Source organism: Ipomoea triloba, chromosome 12 (assembly GCF_003576645.1).
Source record: "Ipomoea triloba cultivar NCNSP0323 chromosome 12, ASM357664v1".
NCBI lineage: Eukaryota > Viridiplantae > Streptophyta > Magnoliopsida > Solanales > Convolvulaceae > Ipomoea > Ipomoea triloba.
The window spans coordinates 11,602,712-11,630,236 of record NC_044927.1 but is presented as its reverse complement, the minus strand read 5'-3'; the positions used below and the strand labels follow the sequence as shown (position 1 = coordinate 11,630,236).

At 34.4% G+C, this 27,525-nt stretch overlaps 2 protein-coding genes and 1 long non-coding RNA gene across 6 annotated transcripts; all 3 read left to right on the top strand.

Moving 5' to 3' along the window:
- The first annotated feature begins 803 nt into the window (after positions 1 to 803).
- LOC116000076 (transcription initiation factor TFIID subunit 14b-like) lies at positions 804 to 3,342 on the top strand. 4 transcript variants are annotated; one of them, XR_004094062.1, is made up of 6 exons: positions 804 to 1,104; positions 1,220 to 1,308; positions 1,400 to 1,621; positions 1,856 to 2,043; positions 2,124 to 2,370; positions 2,905 to 3,342. XR_004094062.1 is itself a non-coding variant. In XM_031240095.1 (6 exons), the coding sequence occupies exons 1-6, from the start codon at positions 1,054 to 1,056 to the stop codon at positions 2,804 to 2,806; spliced, it is 747 nt and encodes a 248-aa protein (XP_031095955.1). In that variant the 5' UTR covers positions 804 to 1,053; the 3' UTR covers positions 2,807 to 2,808. The 4 variants fall into 4 exon arrangements, 3 of the variants coding, with proteins under 3 accessions (XP_031095955.1, XP_031095954.1, XP_031095953.1); XM_031240095.1 differs by lacking the exon at positions 2,905 to 3,342 and adding an exon at positions 2,720 to 2,808 and having other exon boundaries at positions 2,136 to 2,245; XM_031240094.1 differs by lacking the exon at positions 2,905 to 3,342 and adding an exon at positions 2,720 to 2,808 and having other exon boundaries at positions 2,133 to 2,245.
- An 11,043-nt stretch (positions 3,343 to 14,385) lies between these two features.
- Positions 14,386 to 15,477, top strand: LOC116000409. The gene is made up of 2 exons (XR_004094102.1): positions 14,386 to 14,707; positions 15,288 to 15,477. It is a non-coding gene; the product is annotated as an uncharacterized LOC116000409 (long non-coding RNA).
- A 6,177-nt stretch (positions 15,478 to 21,654) lies between these two features.
- LOC115999370 (auxin-responsive protein SAUR50-like) lies at positions 21,655 to 27,292 on the top strand. The gene is made up of 2 exons (XM_031239224.1): positions 21,655 to 21,837; positions 26,990 to 27,292. The coding sequence occupies exons 1-2, from the start codon at positions 21,655 to 21,657 to the stop codon at positions 27,290 to 27,292; spliced, it is 486 nt and encodes a 161-aa protein (XP_031095084.1).
- Positions 27,293 to 27,525: the final 233 nt, after the last annotated feature.

Here is a 27,525-nt window from a genome sequence, read left to right as displayed (position 1 = left end):
GCGTTTGGGGGTGTTGTGCAACCAACCAGTCTTGGTCACTCTCCTCGGAACCCTCGCCTGACTCCTCAGAGGATGGCACGGTGTCCTTATTCCCTACAATACAAGTAAGACACCTGTTAAAATACAAGTTATTAATAGTCAGCCATGAGAGTGGCATTAACTAGACCTATCATAGCCGCCCCGCCCGGCAAGATACCAGCCTTCGAGCTAAAATGGGGTCGCCATCGAGGATTATCTTGACTACCTCCGCGACCATCTTGCTACACTCGGGCCTCTTCTACAGCCAATTGCAAGACGATTACTAGGTAGTCGGGAAGTCGAAGCCCGCGTGAGGCGCAACCGGGCGGACAAAAAGAAGTCTTCTTTCTAACCCTTGTGGGAGGACTCCAACTTGTTAAGGAACTGACACCCATCTCTCTGGTGTATCAGTACATAGCCAAGGGCACCCACGTAGACTGCCAACAGCCAGAAAAATTGATGAAAGTAGGTAAAGGTGACCTCCTCCTCGATGCGGTGAAAGTATGTGGGGAAATTAACCCGGAGGCGATAGTAGTTGGGGATAAGCTGACTAGGCACGAAGTCGTAGTAACGAAGAATTAAAGTGGTGTTTTAAAAAAAAAAAAAAGAAGAAAAGAAATAAGGGGGTGGAGTGGCGCTCGGAAGCCAAAGCGGACCATGGAAAAGATAAAGTTAATCTTGATTAAATCCCTCGAATAATATGAACTCCAGATAATTATGTTATACGTAGTATTTACTTAATAATATTAAATGAATATATTTACTGGTATAATTTGCAGCAATCCACAGCAATTCTGTAAATAGCATTTTGAGAATTTGTGTTTCATATAGATCCGATTTGGAAGTCTCTGTTCCAACAAAATAATGCAGATATGTTTCCATACGAGAATTGCAGGATCAAAAAGCCCTAATTTCAATTTTATGAATCACTCTTCAATCTGAGGATAATTAAGCCACTAGAGTGCCTCAACTCTCAAGGCCCACTCGGCGAAGAATCACGGAGCAGATCAGCCTGACATTACAGGACCTGCCACAATGTCTCTGCGCACAAAAATGATTAAATCCTCCGATGATAGCGAAGCAAAAGTGAAACTTTTTCATTGCCTATTTAATTTCTCAAAATTTGTACTTAAGTTATCATAATTAATTGATTCTTGAAGTGTTTGTTGAAAACTTATCGCATATTGTTGTGTTTTTCTAGGACTCAGCACAGAAACTTAAGGGGATTGAGATTAGTGTTCCGATCGTCTATGGTAATGTTGCGTTTTGGCTTGGAAAGAAGGCTAGCGAGTGAGTGTTACTAAAGATGATAGATTGTTTTCGTTTCGGTTGAGTGTTTGATGAAATGCCTGACTGAGACTTTTTGTTAATTGGAGCATAGGTATCAGTCTCATAAATGGACTCTTTACATTCGCGGGGCAACAAATGAAGATCTAGGTGTCGTAATAAAGCGAGCAGTTTTCCAGTTGCACACGAGTTTTAATAACCCAACAAGGGTGGTGGATGCTCCACCTTTTGAGTTGTCAGAGTGTGGATGGGGTGAATTTGAAATTGCTATTACTCTTTATTTCCATAATGATGTTTGTGATAAGCCATTGCACTTGTGAGTTGCTTTCTTTACAGCTCTATTTAAGTTGCATTTCACATACTAAAATGGCCAGTATTGAAATAGAATTAACTACTGATATACTTGAATCTTCATAAATTGGAAAAAATAGTTTGCCAATTTGTCATTATATTCATCTTTGTAAGTGTTATGTTAGACTCCAATATTTCTTAAGCTGTTTGGCATTTTGAAATCCTGTACAAAATTTGATTCTTTACTGTCATGTTACAGATACCACCATCTAAAACTTTATCCAGAGGATGAGTCTGGTCCCCTTTCCACAAAGAAACCTATTGTTGTTGAATCATATGATGAAATTGTTTTATCCAAACCTTCAGAGGCTTTCCTTGCTCGTGTGCACAATCATCCAGCAGTTGGTGTTCCCCGACTACCTGCTGACTTGGCTTTACCTCCTGCTGGTGTGTTTTAAACTGTTTTATTTGTTGGTTCTACATGTTGCTTGATTATTGTACAGTATAACATTTTGAGTTATCTGTAGCACCATTAGAAGATGTTGATAGAAGGAAGAGAGGTGACACTAAAGATCATCCTCTAAGCCAGTGGTTCACTAATTTCTCTGAGGCGGATGAGCTTTTAAAACTTACAGCAGCCCGCCAGCAGGTAAGTTACTTAGAATTGATTAGATCCTTTTAACTCTCATAATTACATGTCTATTTGGCTGTTCTCATAGACTAAAGAGGCCTAAGAACCTGAAATAATTTGAGAAATCATCTGGCTAAAGAAAGGTATTCTAATGTCAAGTGAACTCACAGAGCATAGAATATTATAAACTTAAGACTCCTCAAAAAAATAAAAAAGACTCTGTTTTCCTTAAAACCTTAGAGCTCTAATTACAAAACCAGGTCATTGTGATTGCTTGTATTCAATACTTGAACATTAGATGGAATTTTTCTTTTGCATATGGCATCCTTGTGAGACAAATCTGGGATTTTTGACCCGCATAATTGAACTTTTAGATGCAATTATTTATTGCACCTTAAGAGACAGTAAACATGTTCAAGTCCTGACTGATGAATTGAGGCAGCAATAAAGTTGATGCTCTCCCCCACGTTTTGTTTTATTTGAGTCTTGTAGGTACAAGGCCATATTGCCAGGTTGCGAAGGCAGTTGAGCATGGTAGGTGGGCAGCACCAGCCGTTGAAACCGGCAACAGAGTTCTGAAATATCACAATTTTATACTCCGTATTATTTAAGAGCTTTATGGAAAGGGATGTTTTTAATATATATATATATATATATATATATATATATNAAGAAAGGTATTCTAATGTCAAGTGAACTCACAGAGCATAGAATATTATAAACTTAAGACTCCTCAAAAAAATAAAAAAGACTCTGTTTTCCTTAAAACCTTAGAGCTCTAATTACAAAACCAGGTCATTGTGATTGCTTGTATTCAATACTTGAACATTAGATGGAATTTTTCTTTTGCATATGGCATCCTTGTGAGACAAATCTGGGATTTTTGACCCGCATAATTGAACTTTTAGATGCAATTATTTATTGCACCTTAAGAGACAGTAAACATGTTCAAGTCCTGACTGATGAATTGAGGCAGCAATAAAGTTGATGCTCTCCCCCACGTTTTGTTTTATTTGAGTCTTGTAGGTACAAGGCCATATTGCCAGGTTGCGAAGGCAGTTGAGCATGGTAGGTGGGCAGCACCAGCCGTTGAAACCGGCAACAGAGTTCTGAAATATCACAATTTTATACTCCGTATTATTTAAGAGCTTTATGGAAAGGGATGTTTTTAATATATATATATATATATATATATATATATATATATATATATATATACATATATATATATATATAGAGAGAGAGAGAGAGAGGAGAGTTCATGTGCGGTCGCTCCTTAACGTGCAGTTAGTGCGGATGCACCATTAGGTACGCAAATCTGCACCACACAATGTTAGGGAATGTACAACACAAATATCGACCATTAGGTATGCATCACCAAAAATACACCATTAGGTATGCATAAAAGCATCACACAGTGTTCGTAAATGCACAATTAGGTGTCGGGAGTTATTGCGCATTATTTTTGGTGTGTTGTGTATTTTTTTGGTGTATTTGTGCATTTTTATTGTTGTGCATTTTCGTAACACTATTGGTGGCGCATTATTTTTTGTGTTGTGTATTTTTGGTGTATTTGTGCATTTTCATTGTTGTGCATTTTCTTAACACTATTAGTGCATTTTGTGAACCCTATTGGTGTATATTTCTAAGGGCCGCACCGACCGCACGGAAAGACTCGATCGCCGCACCGACCGCACGGAAAGACTCGATCGCATTTGAGCAGACTTCTATATATATATATATATATATATAAAAGAGATATTGTATTACTCTATATCTCTGTATTTGATTTTTTTTTTTAAAATTTAATTGACCCTTTTCTCTCTATGTTCTAATTTTTCTCAGAATGAGGAAGAGTAATATATATGTACCAACAAAACGCATTTTAAATAAAATTGATTTTCAGAATTTCAGTAATTCCATCAATACCTTATTCACTATAGCTAGCTCCCTTTTTTTTTTGTTTTTTTTTTTTGTTTTGTTTTTTTAGTATGTTATTTCCATAATTTCAATTCATGCCCTAATTAAACAATAGTTACTCTAAAAAACAATAGTTATTTGGTTTAGAGTTAATTCCAAAAATGGTCATTTGACTATTGATATTTATCAATTTTTGTACAAAATCAATAGTTAAGGAACCAACTTTAATCAAAATAAAAGTCAAGGATAAAAATTGGTAAAAGTTAATTGTCGAAGGACTATTTCTGGAATTAACTCTTTGGTTTACATATACGTGGTCCAATGCATTAGTTGAAAATGTTAGTTTATACTGAACTTAATTTTTGCAGTATTAAATATATGGCAACTCAATTCGTGCGTTTTGAGGTTAATGGGTTGGGAAGGGTACATCTATTACCCGACACACCTTATATTTTCTCTACCCACATCCACTCCCAACACGCTTCGGGTGAATTTTTTTAAATCCACCCCCACCGGGTTCGAGTGTCCAGTACCGTATTCACCACTTATCATCTTATTAATTTTTATTCAAAAAATAATATTTCAATTACTTATACATAATAAATTAAAAAAATTAATTAGTTATACTAAAACATAAAATAATAGAAATATTCAATTAGAGCATCCTATCCGTTAGAGTTTTTTCTCCAGTTTTTTGTGGGCCCCGCATTTCACCTCATCATCCACTATCTCACTCAATCATAAAAACTGTTCTCCACATCAATTTGAAGTTTTTCACAGTTTTTTATGGGCCCACGATTTTCTATTCTATATTTTAATTATTTGAATTATAAATTTATAATTATAAAAATTAATTAAAATAAACATACTTAAATTTAATTAAAATGATAATTATTAACATTTAAATTAATTTACATTGTTGCACTACTTATTTTAATCATTTTAATTTTAATTGTAATTAAATCATTCAAAATTTAATTCAAAATATATATTATATAATTAAAATTTGTGATAAATTTATAATATAAATAATAAAACAATAAAAAAAATTAAATGTTTTTCAAAAAAAAGGTTGCAATGTGCCTGTGTCGCAACCGCAAGAATTTAAAAAAAAATTAAAAAAAAATTAAAAACAAAGAAAGATTGAGAGTGGCCGCCAGCCTCTCCCAAGCTCTTTGTTTTGTGTGTGTGTGTGTATATATATATATATATATATATATATATATATGTGTATATATTTATTTATTTATTTATTTCTGACAATAACTTGTCATTTGCAGGAACAACCAAGAATGAAACAATCCTTTCCCACATCAATTTTAAAGCCATGAACTAGTTATTAAAATGATAATTATTAACATTTAAATTAATTTGCATTGTTGCACTACTTATTTTAATCATTTTAATTTTAATTGTCATTGTTGCACTACTTATTTTAATCATTTTAATTTTAATTGTAATTAAATCATTCAAAATTTAATTCAAAATATATATTATTGTAATTAAATCATTCAAAATTTAATTCAAAATATATATTATATAATTAAAATTTGTGATAAATTTATAATATAAATAATAAAACAATAAAAAAAACAAATTAAATGTTTTTCAAAAAAAGATTGCAATGTGCATGTGTCGCAACCGCAAGAATTTTAAAAAAAAAATAAAAACAAAGAAAGATTGAGAGTGGCCGCCAGCCTCTCCCAAGCTCTTTGTTATATATATATATATATATATATATATATATATATATATATATATATATATATATATATATATATATATATATATTTATTTATTTCTGACAATAAATTGTCATTTGCAGGAACAACCAAGAATGAAACAATCCTTTCCCACATCAGTTTTAAAGCCATGAACTAGTTATTTCTATGATAGGAATGCTCTTATAATAACTAAATTGTTAATTTTTAACAATAAACTTAGTAGTCTAGATATATAAATAGTAAAAAGTTACCCAAAGTTATAAAAACTTTTATAATTAAGTACATACTATTACATATTTTACTATGTATGTGTATACACACATGGTGGATCGGGTGGGGTTCTAGGCAGGTTTTGTGCATAATTAGATACCCTTAACACTTCAGTGAAAAGCCTCCAAAACTCAAATAGCTTAATCTCAAAAGAAGAACTTATATGACTTGTTCTTCTATGACTCTGTTTGGCAGATCTTATTTAGGAGCTTATAGCTTATTTTAAGCTACTAATAAGGTATAAACTCTGTTTGGTAATGTTTTTAAACTAAGCTAGTAGCTTAAAATAAGAGCTTATTTTGAAAAACTACTTTAGGTAACTTTTCAAAAATAAGCTAGTAGTTTTTTTAACTTTTTCCAACTTTATCCTTATTATTTTAAATAAAAGATATCATTTACCCCTCCCAATTAAAACCCTTTTGGCCATTTCTCCTCAATATGTTTGGTTTTAATTTCAATTTGACATTTGTGTTTGAACATTAATATTTGTAGGAATTAATTTTATGAATTATAAATTATTATTAGGAATTTATTGTTATATTTGTGTAAGCACTGAAAATTTAAATGTGCCGTGACAGATAATTGGTTGTTAAATTAATTACTTTAATTAATTAGGCCGATATTTATTTAATTGGGTTAATTAAATAGCCCCATAAATAATTGGTTGGTCTAATTAATTAATTAAAAGTAATTGCTGCTGAACTGCTGGCCCAAATTCAAAAAATATATTTAATTGAGTTGGACCAGACTATTTGCGTCAATTGGGCCGCTTAAATTGACGGGTTTTGACTTGGTTTTGGCCAATCAAGAATATATGTGGATTGCATAATTTTGGGAAATTGTGGATATTATAAATTGGTTCAAAAATATAAAATCATGAACCTAGACATGATAGTTTCCAGATACATTCCTCATATTTAATTCAAATAATTAAATTAAATATAGGAATTAACCAAAGGGATAGGGTTGTTAGATTTTCTCTACACACCACCACTATAAATAGTGGTTTCATTTTCAAGGAAAGGGAGCTCTGAAGATCTGCATACCGAAACTCTACCGAAATCTCGCCAGAATATCGTTTGGAATATGCCTGCAATATATCTGCGTTGCAATATATCTGCGTTGAGGAACACGTTGTTTAATCACCAGAAGCCCTTCTTTGAATATCGAGCTGCATATTAGCCCTTCAACGAAGAACAAGCTACTTAACTTCGGACGCCCTTCAGCAAGGAACATTTCCAGTTCGGCATATTCCGAACTTGGCATACTTCCAGTTCAGCATACTCTGAACTCGGTACACTTCCAATTCGGCATACTTCCAATCAGCATACTTCTAAGAGGACTTTTATACAGAGATTGTACCCCCTTTTCGTTTGATACATGCTACTTCATTATAACCGATACTTTGAATTTTGAATATATACAATTCAAGTTTTTTGCGTTTACAATTTGTAATAGGACTTTTACAAGAATTCTTGTATTTATAGTCTGTACAATTCTACTATGAATGATATTTTAGAATTCAGTTCTGATTTGGTATCAGTTGTTCCAAAATTTCTCATGCTCGTACAACTTCAACGAAGTTTCCTCTGACTGTCTTCGATGCCGCCATCCCGGTCCCTTGCAGTGGCCTAACAACTCTTTGTCCATCCCACACCACTTTGTTCCCATAAAATTCACCACCCGTAATTATCTCTTTTGGCGAGCGTAATTGATATCGCTCTTGCAATGATCAAAATCTATTGGGTTGCGTTGATGGTTCTCTTCCTTGTCTGACTGCTGCTACCACACCAACAACGACCGTTGATACTACACTAGTGGCGTCCGACGCTCTAGGACCAGCGACTTCCTCTCTTTCTCGTGTGGCGTGGGTGCAACAAGAGCAGGTGAGCAATTCTATCTAGACTTATTTCCTCCCTCTCCGAGGAGGTGATGTACCTTGCCATCGGTTGGTCTACATTCATGCAAGTGTGGTTGTCGATCGAGCACACTCTAGGATCCACGACTCGAGCATGTGCTCTTCGGCTGCTCAGACAACTCCCGACCCTCCGTATCTCTAGGTGAAGACCTTGCGTTGGCCGACTGGTATCCTTGAATTCAGTTCTCATCTAGTCAGTGTTTGACTGGGGAAGATGATATAAAGGGGTCAAACGCATTTTCTCTATGTGTTTAATCCCCTTATTAAAAAAATTATGGATCAAAGGCATATGGTAAATGTGTTTTATCTATTAATTATTAAAAGAGTTAATTTCGAAATGCATGTAGTATTTGCATTTGGCATATGCACTACATCAAATGCTTAAGCCAAATGCATTTGATGTATTCTAGCCATAGAGAAATACAAAAAATTTGAAAATTAAAAATACCATCAAACGAATGTATGAATTGCATTTGAGTTTTTTGTGTTTTTGTTTTTTTTTTTTTTACAATTTTAAAAATAATTTTAAGATGATGTGAAACACATACAACAAATACGTTTTTTAACATGGTTAGTTTGTGAAATGTAATTGCCAAACTAATTTTTAAAGAGTTAATACCCATTTTGGTCCTCCGACTATTAGCTAATACTTGATTTAGTCCCAAACTATTAAAAGTACCCAATTTATTCCTTTAACTTTTAAAATCACACACAATGTGGTCCACCGTTACAATTGCCATCTATCCACCCTTATTTTGAAGGCAAAATAATCATTTTATTTGGGCAAAACCCGATTTTTCCTCTGGTCTCTGACACGACTCCATTTGACCATCTCTCACTCACTTAAACACAAATTATCTACCCTAGTTGAGGAAAAAAAACTCGCTAATTGTATGAAAATAGTAGAAATCAAAGCATAAACTGGAACTCAACTCGAAGTGGCACTAAGATTAGCTAGGGTTGGCCGATTTTACTTCCAGAATGTGCTATAGTAGAAGGCTTGGAAGCAGTGAAATCCCAAATTACGGTATGTGATTCTTGACCTTGCTTTTTGATTGTTCGACTTTTTAGTGCCAAAGTCGGTGTAAATTAGATGTTTTTGGTATATATACTACTCGAATGGTAGTGTAGGGTCTATGGTGTGTAGTTTACTGTAATTGTTTTGGGTTGTATTCTGGTGGTAATGGTAGGAACCATTTACTTTCCATCTTTATTGCTTTATTGATTTCTTTAGTATAGGTTGTGTAGATTCTTTGTTTAATACCTCGAAATGCTGCTATGTAAGCACTGCCATGTCCTTTGTTGCCTTTATTATAGACCATGTATATTTAATTGTTGTTGGGGACCACATATTGACTTGAGTTATTGGTGCTTTCTCATGTTTGTTTGTTTATTTTTATTTTTATTTTTATTTTTATTTTTTTGATTAACTACTGAAATCAAGAGAAGAAAATGAACTATTTACAGTTAAGATTAAACATGGAGGGAACGTTAAGTCATTCTGAACCTACTACCTATGTGGGAGGCTACACAGATTACTTTGACCATGTTGAAGTAGATGAAAGGGATTTTATGACTGTTAAGGATCTACTTAATAACTTAGGGCACAACATTGAGAATTACAATTTATACGCATTGGTTGGGGATAAATTAACTAAGGTGATTTCAGATTTAGAGGCCTAGGATTTAATAGATTTTGAAGGTATGGCAAGAGAAGTTGAGTTATGGGTTAGTTTGGGTGAATTGAATGTAGTAAGTGAAGAGGAAGTTAGTGAGGATGTGTTGCATAATTGTAATATTGATTACAATGAAGAAGAGGAGGGTAGTGAGGATGTATTTTATGATTGTATATTGATTACAATAAACAAGGTGATGATGATTGCAATAGAGGTAGGCTTGATGACATTGAATTTGCCAAATCAATTGATCCAACTGTGGAGTATGATGGTATATTGGCAAGTTTTAAAGGTGTGGGTGAAGAACAAGTTGCAGGGCAAAATATTGACAAAGAGGTTGAATATTCTTATGAAGGTCACCACATGGTTGTGATGAAGAAGGGGAACTAAAGATGGCCACATTTTAGGGCTAGTACTGACATGGATTGCCTTGTATTTGGTATTGGATTGAAATATGCTACAAAATATTATTTTAAAGAAACCATACTACATTATACTTTTAAGAATGGGAAGGATTTAAACTTCTGCAAAAATGATAAGGTGAGGTGTATGGTGAATTGCAAACAAAATGGATGCCCATGTTCAATCACTTTTAGGTTAAACACAAATTCTAATACTTGGAAGGTTACAACCTTTAATGATTCCCTTGTTGAGTGTCATTAGGTGAAAGAAAACATAATGGTAAAGGCAAGTGTGTTGGCAAAATGGTGGAAGAATGAAGTAAAAAGCCATTCTACATGGACAACCAAGGAGTTTAGGGCTAAAGTCTGTATTGATGAGCGTTTTACTGTAACTAAGAGGCAAGCATTTAAGGGCATGAAGCTTGCTAGGGCTGCAATTAAAGGAGACCTTGAAGATTATTTCAACAAGTTTTGGAGCTACTACCTTGAGATACAAAGAACTAACCCAAACACAACTCTTATAGTCAAATTGAGTAATGCGGTTGAAAAAAAAGGGATGAAGAGGTTTATGATGTGGTATGTATGTTGGGAGGCATGGAGATTATAGGAGTTGATGGCTGTCATATGAAGGCCAAGTATGGTGAATAGTTGCTCACTGCCACAACATTAGATCTTAATTATGGTATTTTTTCCCTTGCTTATGCAATTATTGAGGGAGAAAATAAAGACTATTGGGTTTGGTTTCTGCAATTACTAAAACATGACTTGGGGATTACTGAAGTTGTTGAGCATTACCTCACTTTTGTTTCTGACAAACAAAAAGGCTTAATTGTTGCATTTCAATCGATTTTCTCAAATTCTAGCCATAGAGTTTGTGTTAGACACTTGTGTGTAAATATGAAGACAACTAGTTTTCAAGGAAAAGCTGTTAAAGATAAATTGTGGAGTGTCGTTAGGGCTACTACAGTAAATCAATTTACCACATTAATGAGAAACATGAAAAAATGGATTTAGGTGCATTTGAATGGCCGTTAGACATACACCCTAGTGAATAGTTAAGATCACACTTCAATGACCATGTTTTGTGTGATATGCTGGTGAATAATGTATCTAAATGCTTTAATGCAATGATACTAGATGTAAGAGAAAATCCTCTAATAATTTGTCTTGAGAGTTTGAGGGGGATTTTAATGAAAAGATTATTTGAGGAAAGGAAAGAAGCAAACAAGTGGAAAGGCTCAATCTGCCCAAATATATTTAAAGAATTAGTTGTCATTGAGAAAGTTGTTGGAGGATATATGCCTATTCAGTGTGACTTGATGTTATTTGAAGTGAAGGGGATGTATACAGATGAAAATGAGAAAGTATATTGGGGAAGAATAATGTGTTCTTGCAGGAAGTAAGATCTTACTAGGATTCCCTACAAACATGTTGTTGTTGCCATATGGATGAAAATACAAAGCCCTATTGAATATGTTAATGTCTGTTACACAAAGGAAACATACTTGGCAGTTTATGGAAGATGCATAAATCCTATGGTTGGTCTTAACGGATGGCCTGAAACACAAAGAGTGGCACCACTACCACCTGGCTACATTGCAAGAGCTAGAAGGCAAAAAAAAAAAAAAAAAAAAAAAAACTAAGGAATAAGGGAGCAAATGAGATTCAACAAAAACCAAGAAGTGCAAATCGATTTATAGTATATGAGGTTCATCTTTCAAGGACACATGTGACTTTACATTGCACCAAGTGTAGACAAAAAGGCCATAACAGTAGAAAGTGTGTCTTTGAATGGCAATAATCAGGTAATCATTATTGTTATTGACTATGAATACTTTAATAATTATACCTATCTAATTGCATCAATTTTTCATTTTAGCCAACTCCATCATCAAAACATGCAAATGAAGCACAATCTCATCCTATTCCAGAATCTGCACCAGAGAATCCAGAGTCTTAGCCTATTTTAGAATTTGCACCAGAAAATCTAGCACATGAGGTACTAAGGCATGCATTCTTGCGATACTTTTTTTTTTTTTTTAACTTTGAGGTTGTAGTGGTTTAATATGCTTGTTTCAGGTTTAAGTAGGAAATGAGGTGGTGCATAACCTAAAATCTTCCTGGAAATCCAGAAAATCCATCACATGAGGTATTTTTAAGGCTTAATTCTTGTGACAGTTTAGTTTAAACTTTGAGGTTGTAGTGGTTTAATGTGCTTGTTTCAGTTTCGAGTAGGAAATGAGGTGGTGCATAACCTAATTCTGCCAGAGAATCTAGAAAATCCATCGCATGAGGTACTTTTAAGGCTCAATTCTTTTGACAGTTTATTTTAAATTGAACTTTGAGGTTGTAGTGGTTTAATTTGCTTGTTACAGGTTGAAGTAGGATATGAGGTGGTGCAAATGTGGTCAAGACAAAGCAAGTTAGAGAAGAAAGGCCAGTTGAACAACCCCCCCCCCCCCCTCCTCCTACTTCCAAAAAAACATAAGACTCTTGGGTTGAGAAAGCAAGTGAAGACAAAGCAAGTGGCTACAAGAAAATACCGAACAAGGTCTACCATGGGGTTCAAGACCAAATTTAAATGGAATTTCAGTGAACCTATTGTTGAACTTAAATGAACTGTGGATAGTGTTGGTAATGTTTTTGTTAGTAGTGTTAACATGATTTGTGTTTTGTTAGAAAAGAAAAAAAAATCAAATTGTTGTCATGGTTTCTTTTTGTTGGCAGTCTTAGCCATGGTTTTTTTTGTTGGCAGTCTTGCCATGGTTGGCATAAGCATGAGCTTTTTCTTTGGTGCAATGGTTCCTTTTTGTTGGTAGTGTTAGAAAGAAACAAACCAAACTGTGAAGGGGTATACTTTGCCCAATTTATGGAATATCTTTTTTGCCCAATTTATGCAATCTCTTTTTCAATGAGCAATTTAAATATGAAATAAAGAATGAGCGATGAAATAAGAACCATAAATATGAAATGTAAGTTACATTATATAGTGAGCATTGTAAATATAAAATAGTGAGCAATTATATAATTTCATGGCAACCTATAAAGATCACTAGGTTTTCCACATTTATTTGTCATGACATTAATCATTATTACTACTCCTATTGCTACCAAGAACAATGCTTTGAGTCATTTGCACCATTTGAGCCATTTCCCATTACAATGTTTTTTTGGACTATTGCCACTTCGTAATAATGCTTTGAGCCTCTCAATTTGTTCCTGATTTCGGTTCACCCTCTTCAACAATCCGAGAATGATCTTCTTTAACCGTGAACACATTGGTGGATCAAACCAATCAAAAAATCAACATGAGTGCATGACATGTATGCATTTACTAAAAACAGACTTGTCAACAATTCTAATTAAATAACTACAAGACATTTGTCAACCATTCTAAATAAATTAATAAATAAATACAAACAATTTGTTATAAAAAATTGTTAACCAAGTCTGGTTTCAATCGTAAAAGAAAAGAAAAAAAAAACAAAACAAAACTGTTGGAGAAGTCTCCCTGTTTTGCATCCTCCTTAGCAGCAACATCCTCTTCTACAAATGGCATGAGTGAATTTGCAAATGGCGTGAATCTAGGGCATAGGAGGTAAGGGGTATTGTTCTGGACGCATGTTCATTTTAAGAAGGAAGGAATTTGCATGATATAATAAAATGACTTCCTTGCCCTTCTAAATAATGTTGGAAACATGGCAATTGTAACGGAGGATCACATTGGGTACTGTTTTAAAAGTCAGGGGACTAAATTGGGTACTTTTAATAGTTTGGGACTAAATCAAGTATTAGATAATAGTCGGAGGACCAAAATGGGTTATTAGCTCAATTTTTAAAACTGGTCTATTTTTATCCACAAAATTTCAAAGCTTACCATTTCAATGAATTCCCCATAAATATGAAAGGCTGAGAGCTAGAGTAGACAATAAGATATGATGTATGTGAGATAGGGATGTCAATTCAACCCGCACCCGACGGGGAAAATCGATCCCCGCCCCGACGGGGGCGGGTTCGGGGAATTAATTCGGGGAACGAGGGCGGGGATGGGGAAAAATTCCCAATCCCCGCCGGGGACGGGGCCGGGGACGGGGAGGGTGTTCCCCGCCCTGGCCCCGACCCCGATCCCTATTCCCCGCCCCGTCCCCGTCCCCGATTCCCCGTTTATAATTATTATATATTATATATATATATATATATATATATATATACAAAATATATAAGGACAAAACCCTAGAAGGAAATTTTCCGCCTTGCCCTCTCACAATCCTCACGTTCAGGATTCAACTCTGCGTCTCTGCCTCTGCGACTTTGCATCGCGAACTCGCGGTTCCAAGTCTTTCTCGCGTGGTCGTCGGCCGCATCTGCGAATGGCGTCACCGACTCACCGCCCTCCCAAGTCCCAGCCTCACCGCCCTCTGGCTCCTCCCAAGTCCTAGTCTTTTCTGCTGCTGCGAAGTGCGAACTCTGCTGTTGCGAAGTGCGAACTCTGCTGCTCCCAAGTCCCAGTCCGGCCTTTGCTGCTCACCGGCCTCACCGTTCCACACTTCCACGTCTCTGGTTCTCTGCTAGTTAAGTCCTCCACTGGTTTAATAGTTTATGTAATTATGCTTTATGGTTTAATGGTTATAGATTATTGAATATTAATGGTTTATGCTTTATGGTTTAATGCCTTTGATAATTGATATATATGTATCATGTATGTCAACTGGAAGTCTGGAATAATGGTTTATGCTTTATGGTTTAATAGTTTATAGATTATTGAATATTAATGGTTTATGCTTTATGGTTTAATGCATTTGATAATTGATATATATGTATGCCAATTGCACGTCTGGAATAAGCAATGCCTTTCGAATTTGAATAGATTGATGTTTATAGTCTGGAATGATGCTTTATGATTGATGTTTATAGTCTGGAATTTGAATAGATTATAGAATATAGTTATTGAATTTGATTATACCAGTGTATCAGGTTCTTTGATAATTGATGTTTATACATTATCATTTAATAAGTAAACTAATTCTCTTTTATCATATATTATATTATCATTTATTAGAAGCTTAGAGGTATTTATTAAATTATGTTGTTTAAAAGTTTAACTAAATATATATATCATCAATTATTATTCAAATTATTATTATTTTTCAGGTTATTACTGAAGAGTTACTACTTGAGCGCTAGCCTTGAGAAATGGGAATTGAAGATCATTTGTTTTGTTATGCATTTGTATTTGGACTTGTTTTGTTATGTATTTGGATTTTGGACTTTTGAAGAAGTTTGAAACAGTTATAAGTGTTTGAAGTTTGAACATTTTATGATTATGTTCTTTTGTTTGAAAGTTGAAAGTCTTTAAAATTTGGATATTTGTAATTTTGTAATAAGAGTTGATATTTTAATGTTATTAATCTATGCATTTTAAAAGTTGTTTGAAAGTGTTTCTTCTAGTTTTATCAATCTATAATTATGGACTTTGAAAGTTGAATATTATTTTATTTTTCAAATAGATAGAATACAAAAAAAATCTCCGCGGAAATTCCCCATCCCCGAAAAAATCCCTGCGGGGACGGGGATGGGAAATAATTCCCCATCCCCGCCGGGGAACGGGGCGGGAACGCGGAACGGGGTGCCAATTCGGGGACGGGGGGACCCCATTCCCCGTCCCTGTCCCGCCCCGTTGACATCCCTAATATGAGAGAAGGTTGTGGCATTGTCTTTACCGGGAACACTTTGAGGATCAGAGAGAAAGGGTAGCCGACAACCGTAACATGGCCTTCATGTACAAATACCCTCTGCTCTCTTCTCTTTCATTTTCATCTTTTATTCCTTCAATACATTCGCTTCTGGCATGTAGTCCAGTTTAATTGACTGAGAGATCATATCATCATCATCACCATTATCATCAACATGCATTTGATGAATAATTGAAAGCAAATTATCCTATAAGACTGTCTCACAAATGTTCATCTGTGGGACCCGGATCGAATTTTTAAAAAGTATTATATTTTTTCAAAAAAATATTATAATTTTCATCGTAACTCTTTAACTCTTAATGTTACATTTTGATTTAAAAGTATTATATTTTTCATCTAAAGTATCACATTTTTTTTGTCATAGGTATTACACTTTATCTCATTGCATAAGTAACAATTAAACAATTTATCCATATAGTATTACATTTTTTCTCACGAGTAACTATTCAAACTTAAATATTACATTTTGATTTAAAGGTATTATAAACAGACCATTTATTAATAATTAATATTACATTTTTCAGCATAAGTATTATATTTTCATCATGAATCAATCCGTAAGACGGTCTTATAAGACACTTACCCATAATTGAATACTCTCGCTGTCCCATTTTATCTGTCATACTTACTATTTATTGGTCAAACTGACTTTTTCTTCTTTATTTATTTTCTTTATTATTTTTTACTTATTTCTAAATTTGATTTTTCTGTGTTTAGTAGTACTTTTAGTGTAGTTTCTAAATATATAAATTTTGTATATTAATACTAAACTTAATATTATGAAAAGAGTTAGTTCCATTTTTAGTCCTAGACTTATAGGTGACATTTCACTTTTAGTCCTTTTTTATCAAAACATCCACATTTGGTCCTAGTATTATTGTGGCTTGACCATTTTTGGTCCTCCGTCAATAAAATTGTTGAAATGTCGTTAAATACAAAGGTATTTCGGTCTTTAATTACAAATTTTTTCAAAAAAATAAACATAAAAATATAACGGGGTCAACTTACTTTGTATAAAAATGATCGAAAAACCATTATATTTAACGACATTTCAACAATTTTATTGACGGAGGATCAAAATGGTCATGCCGCAATAATACTAGGACCAAATGTGGATGTTTTGATAAAAAGGGACTAAAAGTGGAATGCCACCTATAAGTCTAGGATCAAAAATGGAATTAACTCTTATGAAAAATTAAATTAAAAATAATTTTAATTAAATCTCGTTAACCGAACCAGACACATAAAATGATACGGAGAGAGTACATCGGTAGCTCGGAGTTCGTTAGATAGATTTCAGCTATCCGTTCCCTCCACAAAGTATGTATTTTACCCCATGTAGGCTTCTAGAGTTCTAGACTTCTAGCATGTGCTAATTGTACTACCTATCTTTTTACAAGGTCTTGTGTAATTCAACAAGACAACATCCTGAGCTAGCATGCAGTTTGTCTCTACACGCACACATCAACAGCTAGCTGCTATTGGTTTAATAGCCAAACTCACAACATTTTACTAAAAGGTTTGCACTCTAAAGTCAAATCTATACTTAATGAATAGGAACGAAAAGATTATCATCATTCTTAATTTATCGGTGGATATTTTGGACCAAACTGTGATCTAGGTGTGGGTCATAAGGCTATAGCCTAGGCGAGGGGGATGGGGGAGGAGGCCGAGCTGAGGATGGTTCTCGTCCTCGACCAGTAGTCCTCGAAGGGGGTCCTTAATTAATAATTAGTCCGTGTCACCAAAGTTAGTTTCTTATTTTTGGAAGGAGTAATTTGTGTGATCTTAACATATATTCAATTCAATATACTATTGATTTTACTGCAACTTCAATCAACACTGCATGTCCTTATCATAAAGTATTGGTTAAGGAATAAATTGTGATAAGTGCCTTAGTGGCTTTAGGTCACAAAAGTGTACAAGTGCTTGTACAGTAGTGCAAATCATACAACTGCATTCAATAGGATTTTTTTTTTTGAAAACCATTCAATAGGATTTGAACCCACATATTGTAACTTTTAAGTGAAATATACTATTAACTTATAGTGAATGATGAGATGATCGAATATAATGCTGAGTCTTACAAAAAGTTCGGAAAAAATCTTAACTATAGAATGCTATAAGTTGTAATTAAGCTGTAACGCGTACCCGCTCCACCAGCCAAATGACCCCTACGATCTGTGACCTTGTGAGAGTACCAACAAACCGTACTATGCCGACGGTTCAAATTCATGTTTACCAGTCAAACCTAGATATTATCAGTTACCGGAAGTTATGGCACATGAATTTCTGCATGCAAAAAGATTCTTTTACAGATTTTTTTTTTTTTTTTGGGGGGTGGGGGGAATGGGTTGGTAACTATTAACTAAGCTCATGCCTCATGGAATCGCATTCTCCAAAGTTCCAACAATCACAAAAAACCAAACCAACTTCATGAAACATCAACTTCGTACGTCTTTCTCGTGGTAGTCCGTGATTTCCCCCAGTACTTTTTTTTCTTTGTCCTCTATTTCTGACAGTCTGACACAACATATATATGTGCATTGCAACTCTTTTTCTTTTTTCCTTTTTAATTAGTATATAATATTCTGACACGACATGCAACTGTTTAAAACATAAATTACAACCCCATAAATTATTATTTAAAAAATAAAAATAAATTAATGATGAGACAGAAGGTTGGTAATGGAAACAAAGAGGAGTTGTGAAAAGCATGGTGGCCCTGGATGGGATAGGGTAGACAGAAGAGCAAAGGGTTCGATCTGTACGTATGTACTCTGTTAATTGAGTTTCTTGCAAGAAAATAATGGCCGGGTGTATTTGTAGGGAGTAAAATGTCGGCCTATATGTCATTACTTGTTCAGATTTTATTAAGGGATGTTTGATTTTAATTTAATGAGGAAATTAAATGTAAAAATAATAATTGCTATTCTATAAGAAAGGAATGAATTAGGAATAAAATGAGAATTCAAATTTTATTGTTTGGTTAGCAGTTAGTGCAAATAGAACTATTAAAATTTCTATTCAAATTGTTTGCTTTAAATGAAAATCCAAACAGAATTAAGTACTGTAAAGATTTTGTTAAAAAATCATAAATTGCCATTCCTATGGGAGGATGTAAAATTATTAGGGAGTGGTAATTTCACTAATTTGGTCATAACAATCCAACTAATTTTCTTCCCACATATCATAGATTTGTAATTCTTTCCTACCAAACTATACAATATTTTACTTTTTCAAATTAAGGGTCCTCTAGAAACCCGAAAAATAAATTCTGGAAGTCATTTTTCTGTGTTTGAATTTCAAAAAGAAAATGAGGTCAAAATAAAATATACAAAAATGTTCAATTTAGTCGAAACTATTTTCGTAGGTTTTTTGTCGAAAGACATCTTTTTAGATTTTTTTTATCTTTTGTCCTTCTCTTCTCTTTCATATCTGTTTGAGCTAGTTTTCGGACGGTTATTATCACCACCACCACCACTACTTATTATTATTATTATTATTATTATTATATTACAAATAATATGTTCATTTTTAAGAAATTAGCGAAACAAAAAAATGAAATTTATAAACTATCAACAAAAAAAAAAAAGAAGATAAGGAGTAGTTTTTTGGCTTTTAGCCAAACACTAAAAAATTAAAATAGTTTTAAAAAAATGAGTTTTTCGAAAATATTTTTCAACTTTCCAAATCAACCCTAATTGGAAAAAGAATTACAATTTCATCAACCAAACATGCATGGAAGAAAAATAAAGAAACAAAAATTATCAGTCTATTAAAATTTACAAACGGCTAAGCGAGAAATGAAAATTTCTCTAAAGTAGGCAGATGACTTATGCGCAACGCTATTTGGCTCTGCCAACTAAGTCATTAAATTACCATGATTTATATCATTCTAAATGTTCTGTTGGGACGGGGTGTCAGGTGTGGGGACCCTTAAGATTGAAAATTCAATCTTCAGGTAAAGAGAATTGAAAATATCTTAGACTGGACCACCACAGGGCCGGGGATGCCATAAACTTTTAAAAACGTCCAACGGACGACATCAAAATGCATAAGCGTTTGAGGCAATAATTCCAGCTGGTAACGTGATGATGAGTATTTATGGAATAGATTGAAAACTTTGTGCACTCCTACCTACCACTGTATGTGGAGGGTGAAGAAATCAGCTCTCTCTTAAAAGATCACCATTTCTTCTCTATTTGGTATATTTATGAATCCCCATAATGATTTTGTCTCAATATATATAATTAGAAAAGAAAATAAAACATATTTTTCTATTTAATATTATCTCGTATTACGAATTAGTGCATTACTAGTTCAGTTAAATACCTACCTTTCATGATTAAATAAATGCTTAATGAAAAAATATACGGAGTAATAAAATTATAAGTTGATAAGGATACTATATACAATAATTTTTTTTGGTCGATGGAGAGTACTCAAAAAGCCTAGCTAACTAGGAATGGTGGCTCTACCCCTTATGATGAGGATATCTAGAAAAAAAAAATTTGGAAGTGTTGAACAAATAATTATAGTGTACAAATTATTGCATTTAATCATAAAAAATGGTAAAATTGAAAAGAATTTGTAAGTGAAATAAAGTAAATACAATATACAAATTATTATTGTATTAAATGACTATACCAACAAATTTTATATTTCTATTACACTCTCACCATTGTTGGCTCTTATAGAATTTTTAGTTTTTGATTGAATGTGGCAATGACATAAGAATTGATTAATTCTATTGTGTTTTAATTACATAAAGAGATATCATAACAATACATTTATGCATTACCCAAGAGTTCATTGGGCAATTTGAACACAGGAGAGTGTCTAGAAGATGAAAATCATATTATGGCAATAATTCTATGACAATATAAAGCATCTAAATTTCTCTCTCAACACTACAGAAGAGAAATTTTAATTTTATAAGAAAAATGTAATAATATCAGTTCAATTTTATGAAAACTTCTAAAGAAATTTGTAAATTAATTTTTACTATATCATTATATATAACGATATATGTAACAATTGTCATTGATAAACTCCCAGTAAAACAATTTGTCTCAACAACGAATGGAAAAAAAATCAATGACTTCATTGTTGTGGTAAAAGTAAATACGCACTCTATTACTCTTATTAAATTAAATAAATTAGTAGCTACTATACAACCAAAAATAATATATATGCATTTCTTTAATTTAGAATTACATGTCGACAATTCCGTTATTCAAAAACAATTTATTCATTATCAAAAAATTTAGGATCACCCAAAGTTACATATTTGAATACCAAGCATGCCGAGGATGAAACATTTACATAGGATAGAGAAGGTGAGAGAAAGCGCATCACTTCTGAAACATCAAAACCCAAAAATATGAGCTAATTAGACAAGATTGATATGGGAATTTGGTGTATAATTGAAGGGATTATTATACCTGCGGCGTCTGATGATGAAGGTGGGAAGAAGAAGAAGGGTGCCGAGGAAATTGTAATAAACAATGTAGACAAGAGTGCTGAGACCGGCGTTCATGGCAGCTTTAGATAGTGTTCCAATTGCTGGTTGTGCGACGTCCTCTGCGCTTCCTGCCGGCGAACGGCGATTCCGATCTGCCGGTGAAAAGATCGACGATGGAATCAGCTCGATCTGAGTTCTCCTCAGCTTGGCACGGTGTAGGCGGCGGCTGTGGACTTCCAGCGAGATCCTTCTGACTATCTGTGGTGGTGGTCTACAATCGGCTACAGCGACACCGACGATGGTAGATGCGGCTCTGTCGATCACCCTTCTCGGCTTATCTTCTTCTGGAGCTCTGCGTTTCTTTCAAGTCTGGATATTTTTGTCTGTGTTTCCTACTCTTATTCCGGCTGAATCTGTAAATCCGAAGCGGCCCAGATACGCTGTGGTGCATTACCATCTTCCTCCTCCCAGCAAAAGCCGAGTATGTTGAGCTCAGAGTCAACACCCTCTCCGTCGGCCAATCCTCATAGCTACCTCCACTGCTTCAGTCCAGAAAGAAAAGATAAAGATACGAGACCAGCGTAAAAAGACGAAAATATCCCTACCACAGACGGTCCTTAGACAGAAAAACTAACGCTGGACCAAAAGTGGAACATGTTTAATAAATGTGGACTCAATGTGGCAAAAATAACTAAAGCGAACTAAAATTGGAAAATGACCAATAAAAGTAGGACCAAAAAAAGAAATCACTCATTCCATTAGTTATATAATCTTTATTTTTGACAATGCAAAGATTCAATATCTTCAAATTCATTAATTAATTATATTGACTACATTGTCCATTGTCTTCTTTTTACAATATCTTGTAATTAAACATCAAAGTTATAATACAAAATACGTTATATATTTGTTTACCAAGTATTTTATTAATACCATGGAAAAAAAATAAAAAACAGTTTGAAGACAATCATATTAACTACTTTGGGGAGGATTTGTTGACAAAGAGGGTATTCAAATAATCCAAGAAATTGAAGCGAGAAACTACCCCGTAATATCTCTAGACTACATCACAGTTGTTCAGTTGAAGGTAAATCATGTTGGTGAAAAATTCGAAAATCCCTGAAAAATGGAAAATATAAACTTGCGAAAGGTTATAGTTTCTGGAAAAAACAAGAAGGATGAAGGAGGATGATTCAGGTAGGTTGCAAGTACGAGTTGAGTTGCACTCTCTCCTTAAAACCTTATTTACCGCCTCCCAAGGTGTTAGGAGTGTTGCGGTCTAGGCTTCCCAGGATAAAATGTAATACGATTCTAAGTGTTGAACACTCAAACTTAAAACCCGACGAACAAGAACGTGGGATGAACACAGATGGCTAGAAAGAAGGGAGAGCAGAGTTTCGAGAGAAAAGCTTAGTATTTTCTGTGGTGTCAAATGCTACTGCTCAATGTGGAATATATAGGAGGAGAGGAATTAATAGCAAAAATGGTTCTAATAACCATAGTGTAACTTCCGAAACAGCCATCCACTAACAGTTCCGTAACGTGTGGAAAATTTGGCATAACTTATGCTCGCAAAGCCAGCCAATTTCACAGACGACATTCGTTCCCGTAGGTGGCGCACACAAGTCAATATTTCTTGAAAAGGCTCTTGTATAAATAGTGGTGCAAACCCACTTTTTCCAACCAATGTGGGACAAAAGCTACTTTAAAGTTTTTCCACATGCAATTTCCATCTCAAATGGGTCTACTTTGAGAACCAATTTCTCATTCACCCATCATCCATTTTGAGCGTACAATATATCAATCTCTTCGTCTAACTACGAAAAACCCGAATCCACTTTGATCTGACTCGAATCAGAAGTGGACCCCACATATATTTGTACCACAAAATAGCCACTTAAAATGTCATTTTATGCTTCTTTTTTTTTCCAACAAATCATATTTCTTTATTAAGATGATTTAAAATGTATAAATTTTTACTACTTTATCTAATCTTATTCCTTAAATAAATTAGGAATTTCTCTATCCACAGTAACTTATTCAACAATAATGGTTGAATCAAAAGTACCTCGAGCAGAACACCTAAAGGACTGGTATGCTTTTATGTTGATAATAATATGTAAATGGTAATTAGATCATTATCTTATGTAGCAACATTTAAAATTCATTATTAAAAATGTTCAATATAGGGCAATAGAGCATTAGAATATCATGACACACTTGACGCATTGAAAAGATGTCGAGACTACAACAATGCTGTAATCAATCTTGCAAATCCAGCATATCTAATTGCATGACGTGGCCCTTTATGTTATCGCTAGTAATCTAGGCCAGGACAATTGCACATGACACACTACCAATAAAAAAGAAGAGGAAAAGTACTAAAGATGAAAACAATGACAATGTTACCCGAAAGAGAATTAAGAAGACTTAGAGAAATTCAAACCAAAAGTAGTATTTATTTAGACTATCATTTTTAGACTAAGTATTTAGACCGGCGTTATTACAAAGTTACAAACATTTATTTTAGTGACAATTATAATCAATCTCTCATATATTATCTTGCATTCATATACTTTGAATTACTAATTTAAATAAAAAAAATTCAACATTCAATTACTTATGCATGAACATCTCTTATATAATTTTGCATTGATATACTTTGAAGTACTTATTTAAAAAATAAACGTTGGGCATTATCCTATTCGTGCAATGCGCGTGAAAAACTAGTATACATATAAGGCTCATATGAGAACCACCCCCAATTGAGAACTTGTGGTCTAATCTTTGTTGTCCGATCCATTGGCAAGATCTGAGGGCTAAAACTATGTTTTTTAAACTATTATTTTCTTAATTTAAGTAGCAGGGGTACGAGATTAATTTTGTTCAATTTTTCCTTGCATGGAGTTTCCAAATACATTATGCTCTTCGATTTTGGGTTATTTTTAAGGATTACTTGAGTCATTTTTCTTCATTCTTCTTTTGGTTTTTTTTTTTCGGCGCCAGTGGTGAAAAATCAACCTGGTTTAATTTTTGTTTTCTTTTTTTTTTATTATTTTGTTTTGTTTTGTTTTGTTTTATTTTTTGTTTTTTTGTTTTTTTTTTCGGTTTGTTAGAGTATGCGTTTGATTAGGTTTGATGATAATCTGTGATTTAATGAGGAGGTACATTGTAGGCTGTTGAACAATGCATTGGGGAGCTAGGTGCAGTGCATCGTTGGACTACGATGAGTTATTCATTGCTTAGGTATCACGGTTGGTGTGAGGTTATCCATCATAAGATTGTGTTGTATATTTTGTACACTCCTAGTGTAAAACTTATGCATTATTGATTTTAGTATTGGTTTCACGGTTGCACTATAACTGCTCGGCTAGCCAACTACCGTAAAACTTAGAGAAGATAATGAGAAAGTAACACAAGATAATTGGAGAGAATAATTACGCTACCAACACTACCGTCAAATCAGAACCCCTAACAATGTGACCCAAGTGAGTATTTTTATAAGAATAATGGACCTTAGTAAGGAAAGAAAGAGGGTTTTACCAAATATGACATTAGGAAAGTTACTTTAGCTACAAGAACTGCCATAAATACTTGTCAAATTTGGAATAGGAAAGAATCCCCGCAAATCCTCCATAAATGCCAGATTCCGCACATTCGCCGCCTTTCAGGGCACACCCAGTTGGACACCGCTTCCCGACTTCCTCCACCAGCGGGTCACACGAGTCCTTCGACCCGGACCACAAGCGGGGTAAAACTAGTCAGTTGGAGGGCTCCAAATACTAGGGCTTTTTTTGTGGGGCGCTGTTGTGCATTCTGTGTTAGTATATGGTGGTCAATTTTGTGAGTTTCACGGTTAGGGTTTACGGTTTACAATTTAGGTGTTAGGGTTTAGAGGTTTAAGGTGTGTACTTACAAAATGTTATATACCTTTGTGCTCTTACATGGTAAAAGTTGTACGTTCCTAGTATTAATTAAATGTGTGCATTTTGTTAGGCAGTGTTGTGTATTCTTTGTTAATATGACGTTGGTCAATTGTGTGCGTACGTTACAGTGGTGGATGCGGCTTGTAGATGTAGTGTTTGTCCATCAATGTTATAGTACCAGTGCATCGATGTTGTAGTTGTGGTGCATTATGATGTTGGTATTATACCGTCGTTAGGACTTTCTAAATTTTTTTTAATTTATCATGGAGTTTTAATTTTTGACTTCTAGGCATGTGTATTAATATTAGTAATTAAAAATAGTTGTTTGTTTCCATCAATATTGTTAGAGAAGAAACATGTTTGACAAATATTCTTGACTATTTTATTCTCTTAATTTCCATAATCTAAGCAGATTGTTGGTTTAATCACAGTTGTGCATCTTTTGTTTTTAATGACCCAGATTAGATCACACGTTCTCACCTGTATGTGATGGTTATCATGGGAGTCGGGCCTTATATATATATATATATGTGTGTGTGTGTGTGTGTGTGCGCGTGTGTGTGTTCAAATGTGGCCGCGCTTTTCCCTGCGGTCGGTGCGGTTCGCACCACTCAATGTTATAAAATGCACCACTCAAAGTTAGAAAACACACCACAATGGAAATACACAAAAACACAAAAAAAACACACCACACACCCAAAATAGTGCACCACAACTCTCATGCCCCTAATGGTGTACTTGCTAACACTGTGTGGTATATATTTGCATACCCAGTGGTGTGTCTTTTGGTGATGCGCACCTAATGATGCATATTTTTGTGGTGCATTTTCTAACATTGAGTGGTGTATATTTCTATACATAGTGGTGCGGCCGCACTGACCGCATGTTAAGGGAGGTCACACCTGATTATGACTATATATATATATATATATTTATATTTATATTGGAGATTAGATGAGAACCAACCTCCGCATGAGTCAATGATAACTAATCTGGTACATTAAAAAAATAGTGCACATGTACATATGAAGCATTATGATGTGTGCAGATTAAGCATGTTCCTATGTTGCACACAACACATGTTTAATATGCACACTACAGCATAATGTTCCATGTGCACACGCGCATTTTTAATTCACCCAATTAATCCCATCCATAAATCTATTTTCTAATACACCAATTTAATTTCCATGAACTCATTGGAAAGTATTTCTCATAGTAACATCACCTCTTATATACACACAAAAAATCATCTTAGAGGGCGCGTGCAATGTTGGTGCACATATCGCTTTAAAAAAAAAAAACTCAATAAAAAAAAAAGTTAAGGTATCTTATTGAAACGAGATTTATCATGATAGACTCTGAAATAGTTTTTGTAAATTTACCTTATTATTAAAAAAAAAAAAAAATCCAAATAAGCAAACCAATAGTGTTGCCCTAAATCTGTGGTTATAATATAAAACCCAAAACCGGTTAGGATGTGGTCCCCTCAAACCTCAATGCCTTTCCTCTTGTTCTTGCACAGTCCATTGCTCCTACGGTATACACCCCCACATGGGAATCTCCCCCACCGCACCTTCAAAAGAAATTTGTTTATTCATAAATACCCTCGCAATCGATCCACTCCACCATCACTTTCTTTCTTGTTTCTTCAATTCCCTTGCCAACTTCCATCACATTCTTCCTTTCTTCCAATTTGAAATCCAGAAAATGGCTATCATGAGAAAACCGGCCAAGCTCGCACAAACCGCCGTCCTCAAACAAATCCTGAAAAGGTGTTCGAGCCTGGGCAAGAAAAACGGCTACGACGACGTTCCTAAGGGTCACTTCCCGGTTTACGTGGGTGAAAACCGCAGCAGATACGTAGTCCCCATCTCATTCCTGACGCACCCCGAGTTTCAGTGCCTCCTCAGACGCGCCGAGGAAGAGTTCGGCTTCGATCACGACATGGGAATCATCATTCCTTGCGAAGAAATTGCTTTTCGCTCCTTGACCCAAATGCTCAGGTAGAAACCGCCGCGCCAAATCAAGCTCAGATCGATCCACTCAGATCAATATATACACATGTTAATATATCCGGCGGGGCCGATCCATCGAGCTAAGCCAATAATTTCGATTTTGCGTGGAGAAAGATGGCGTAAGATGAAGCATTGCTAGCTTCTCTTTTTTTAAACGTCTTTCTTCACATAGGCTAGTTACTAGTACTCCGATCGGTAGTTTTTTTTTTTTTTTTTTTTTTTTTT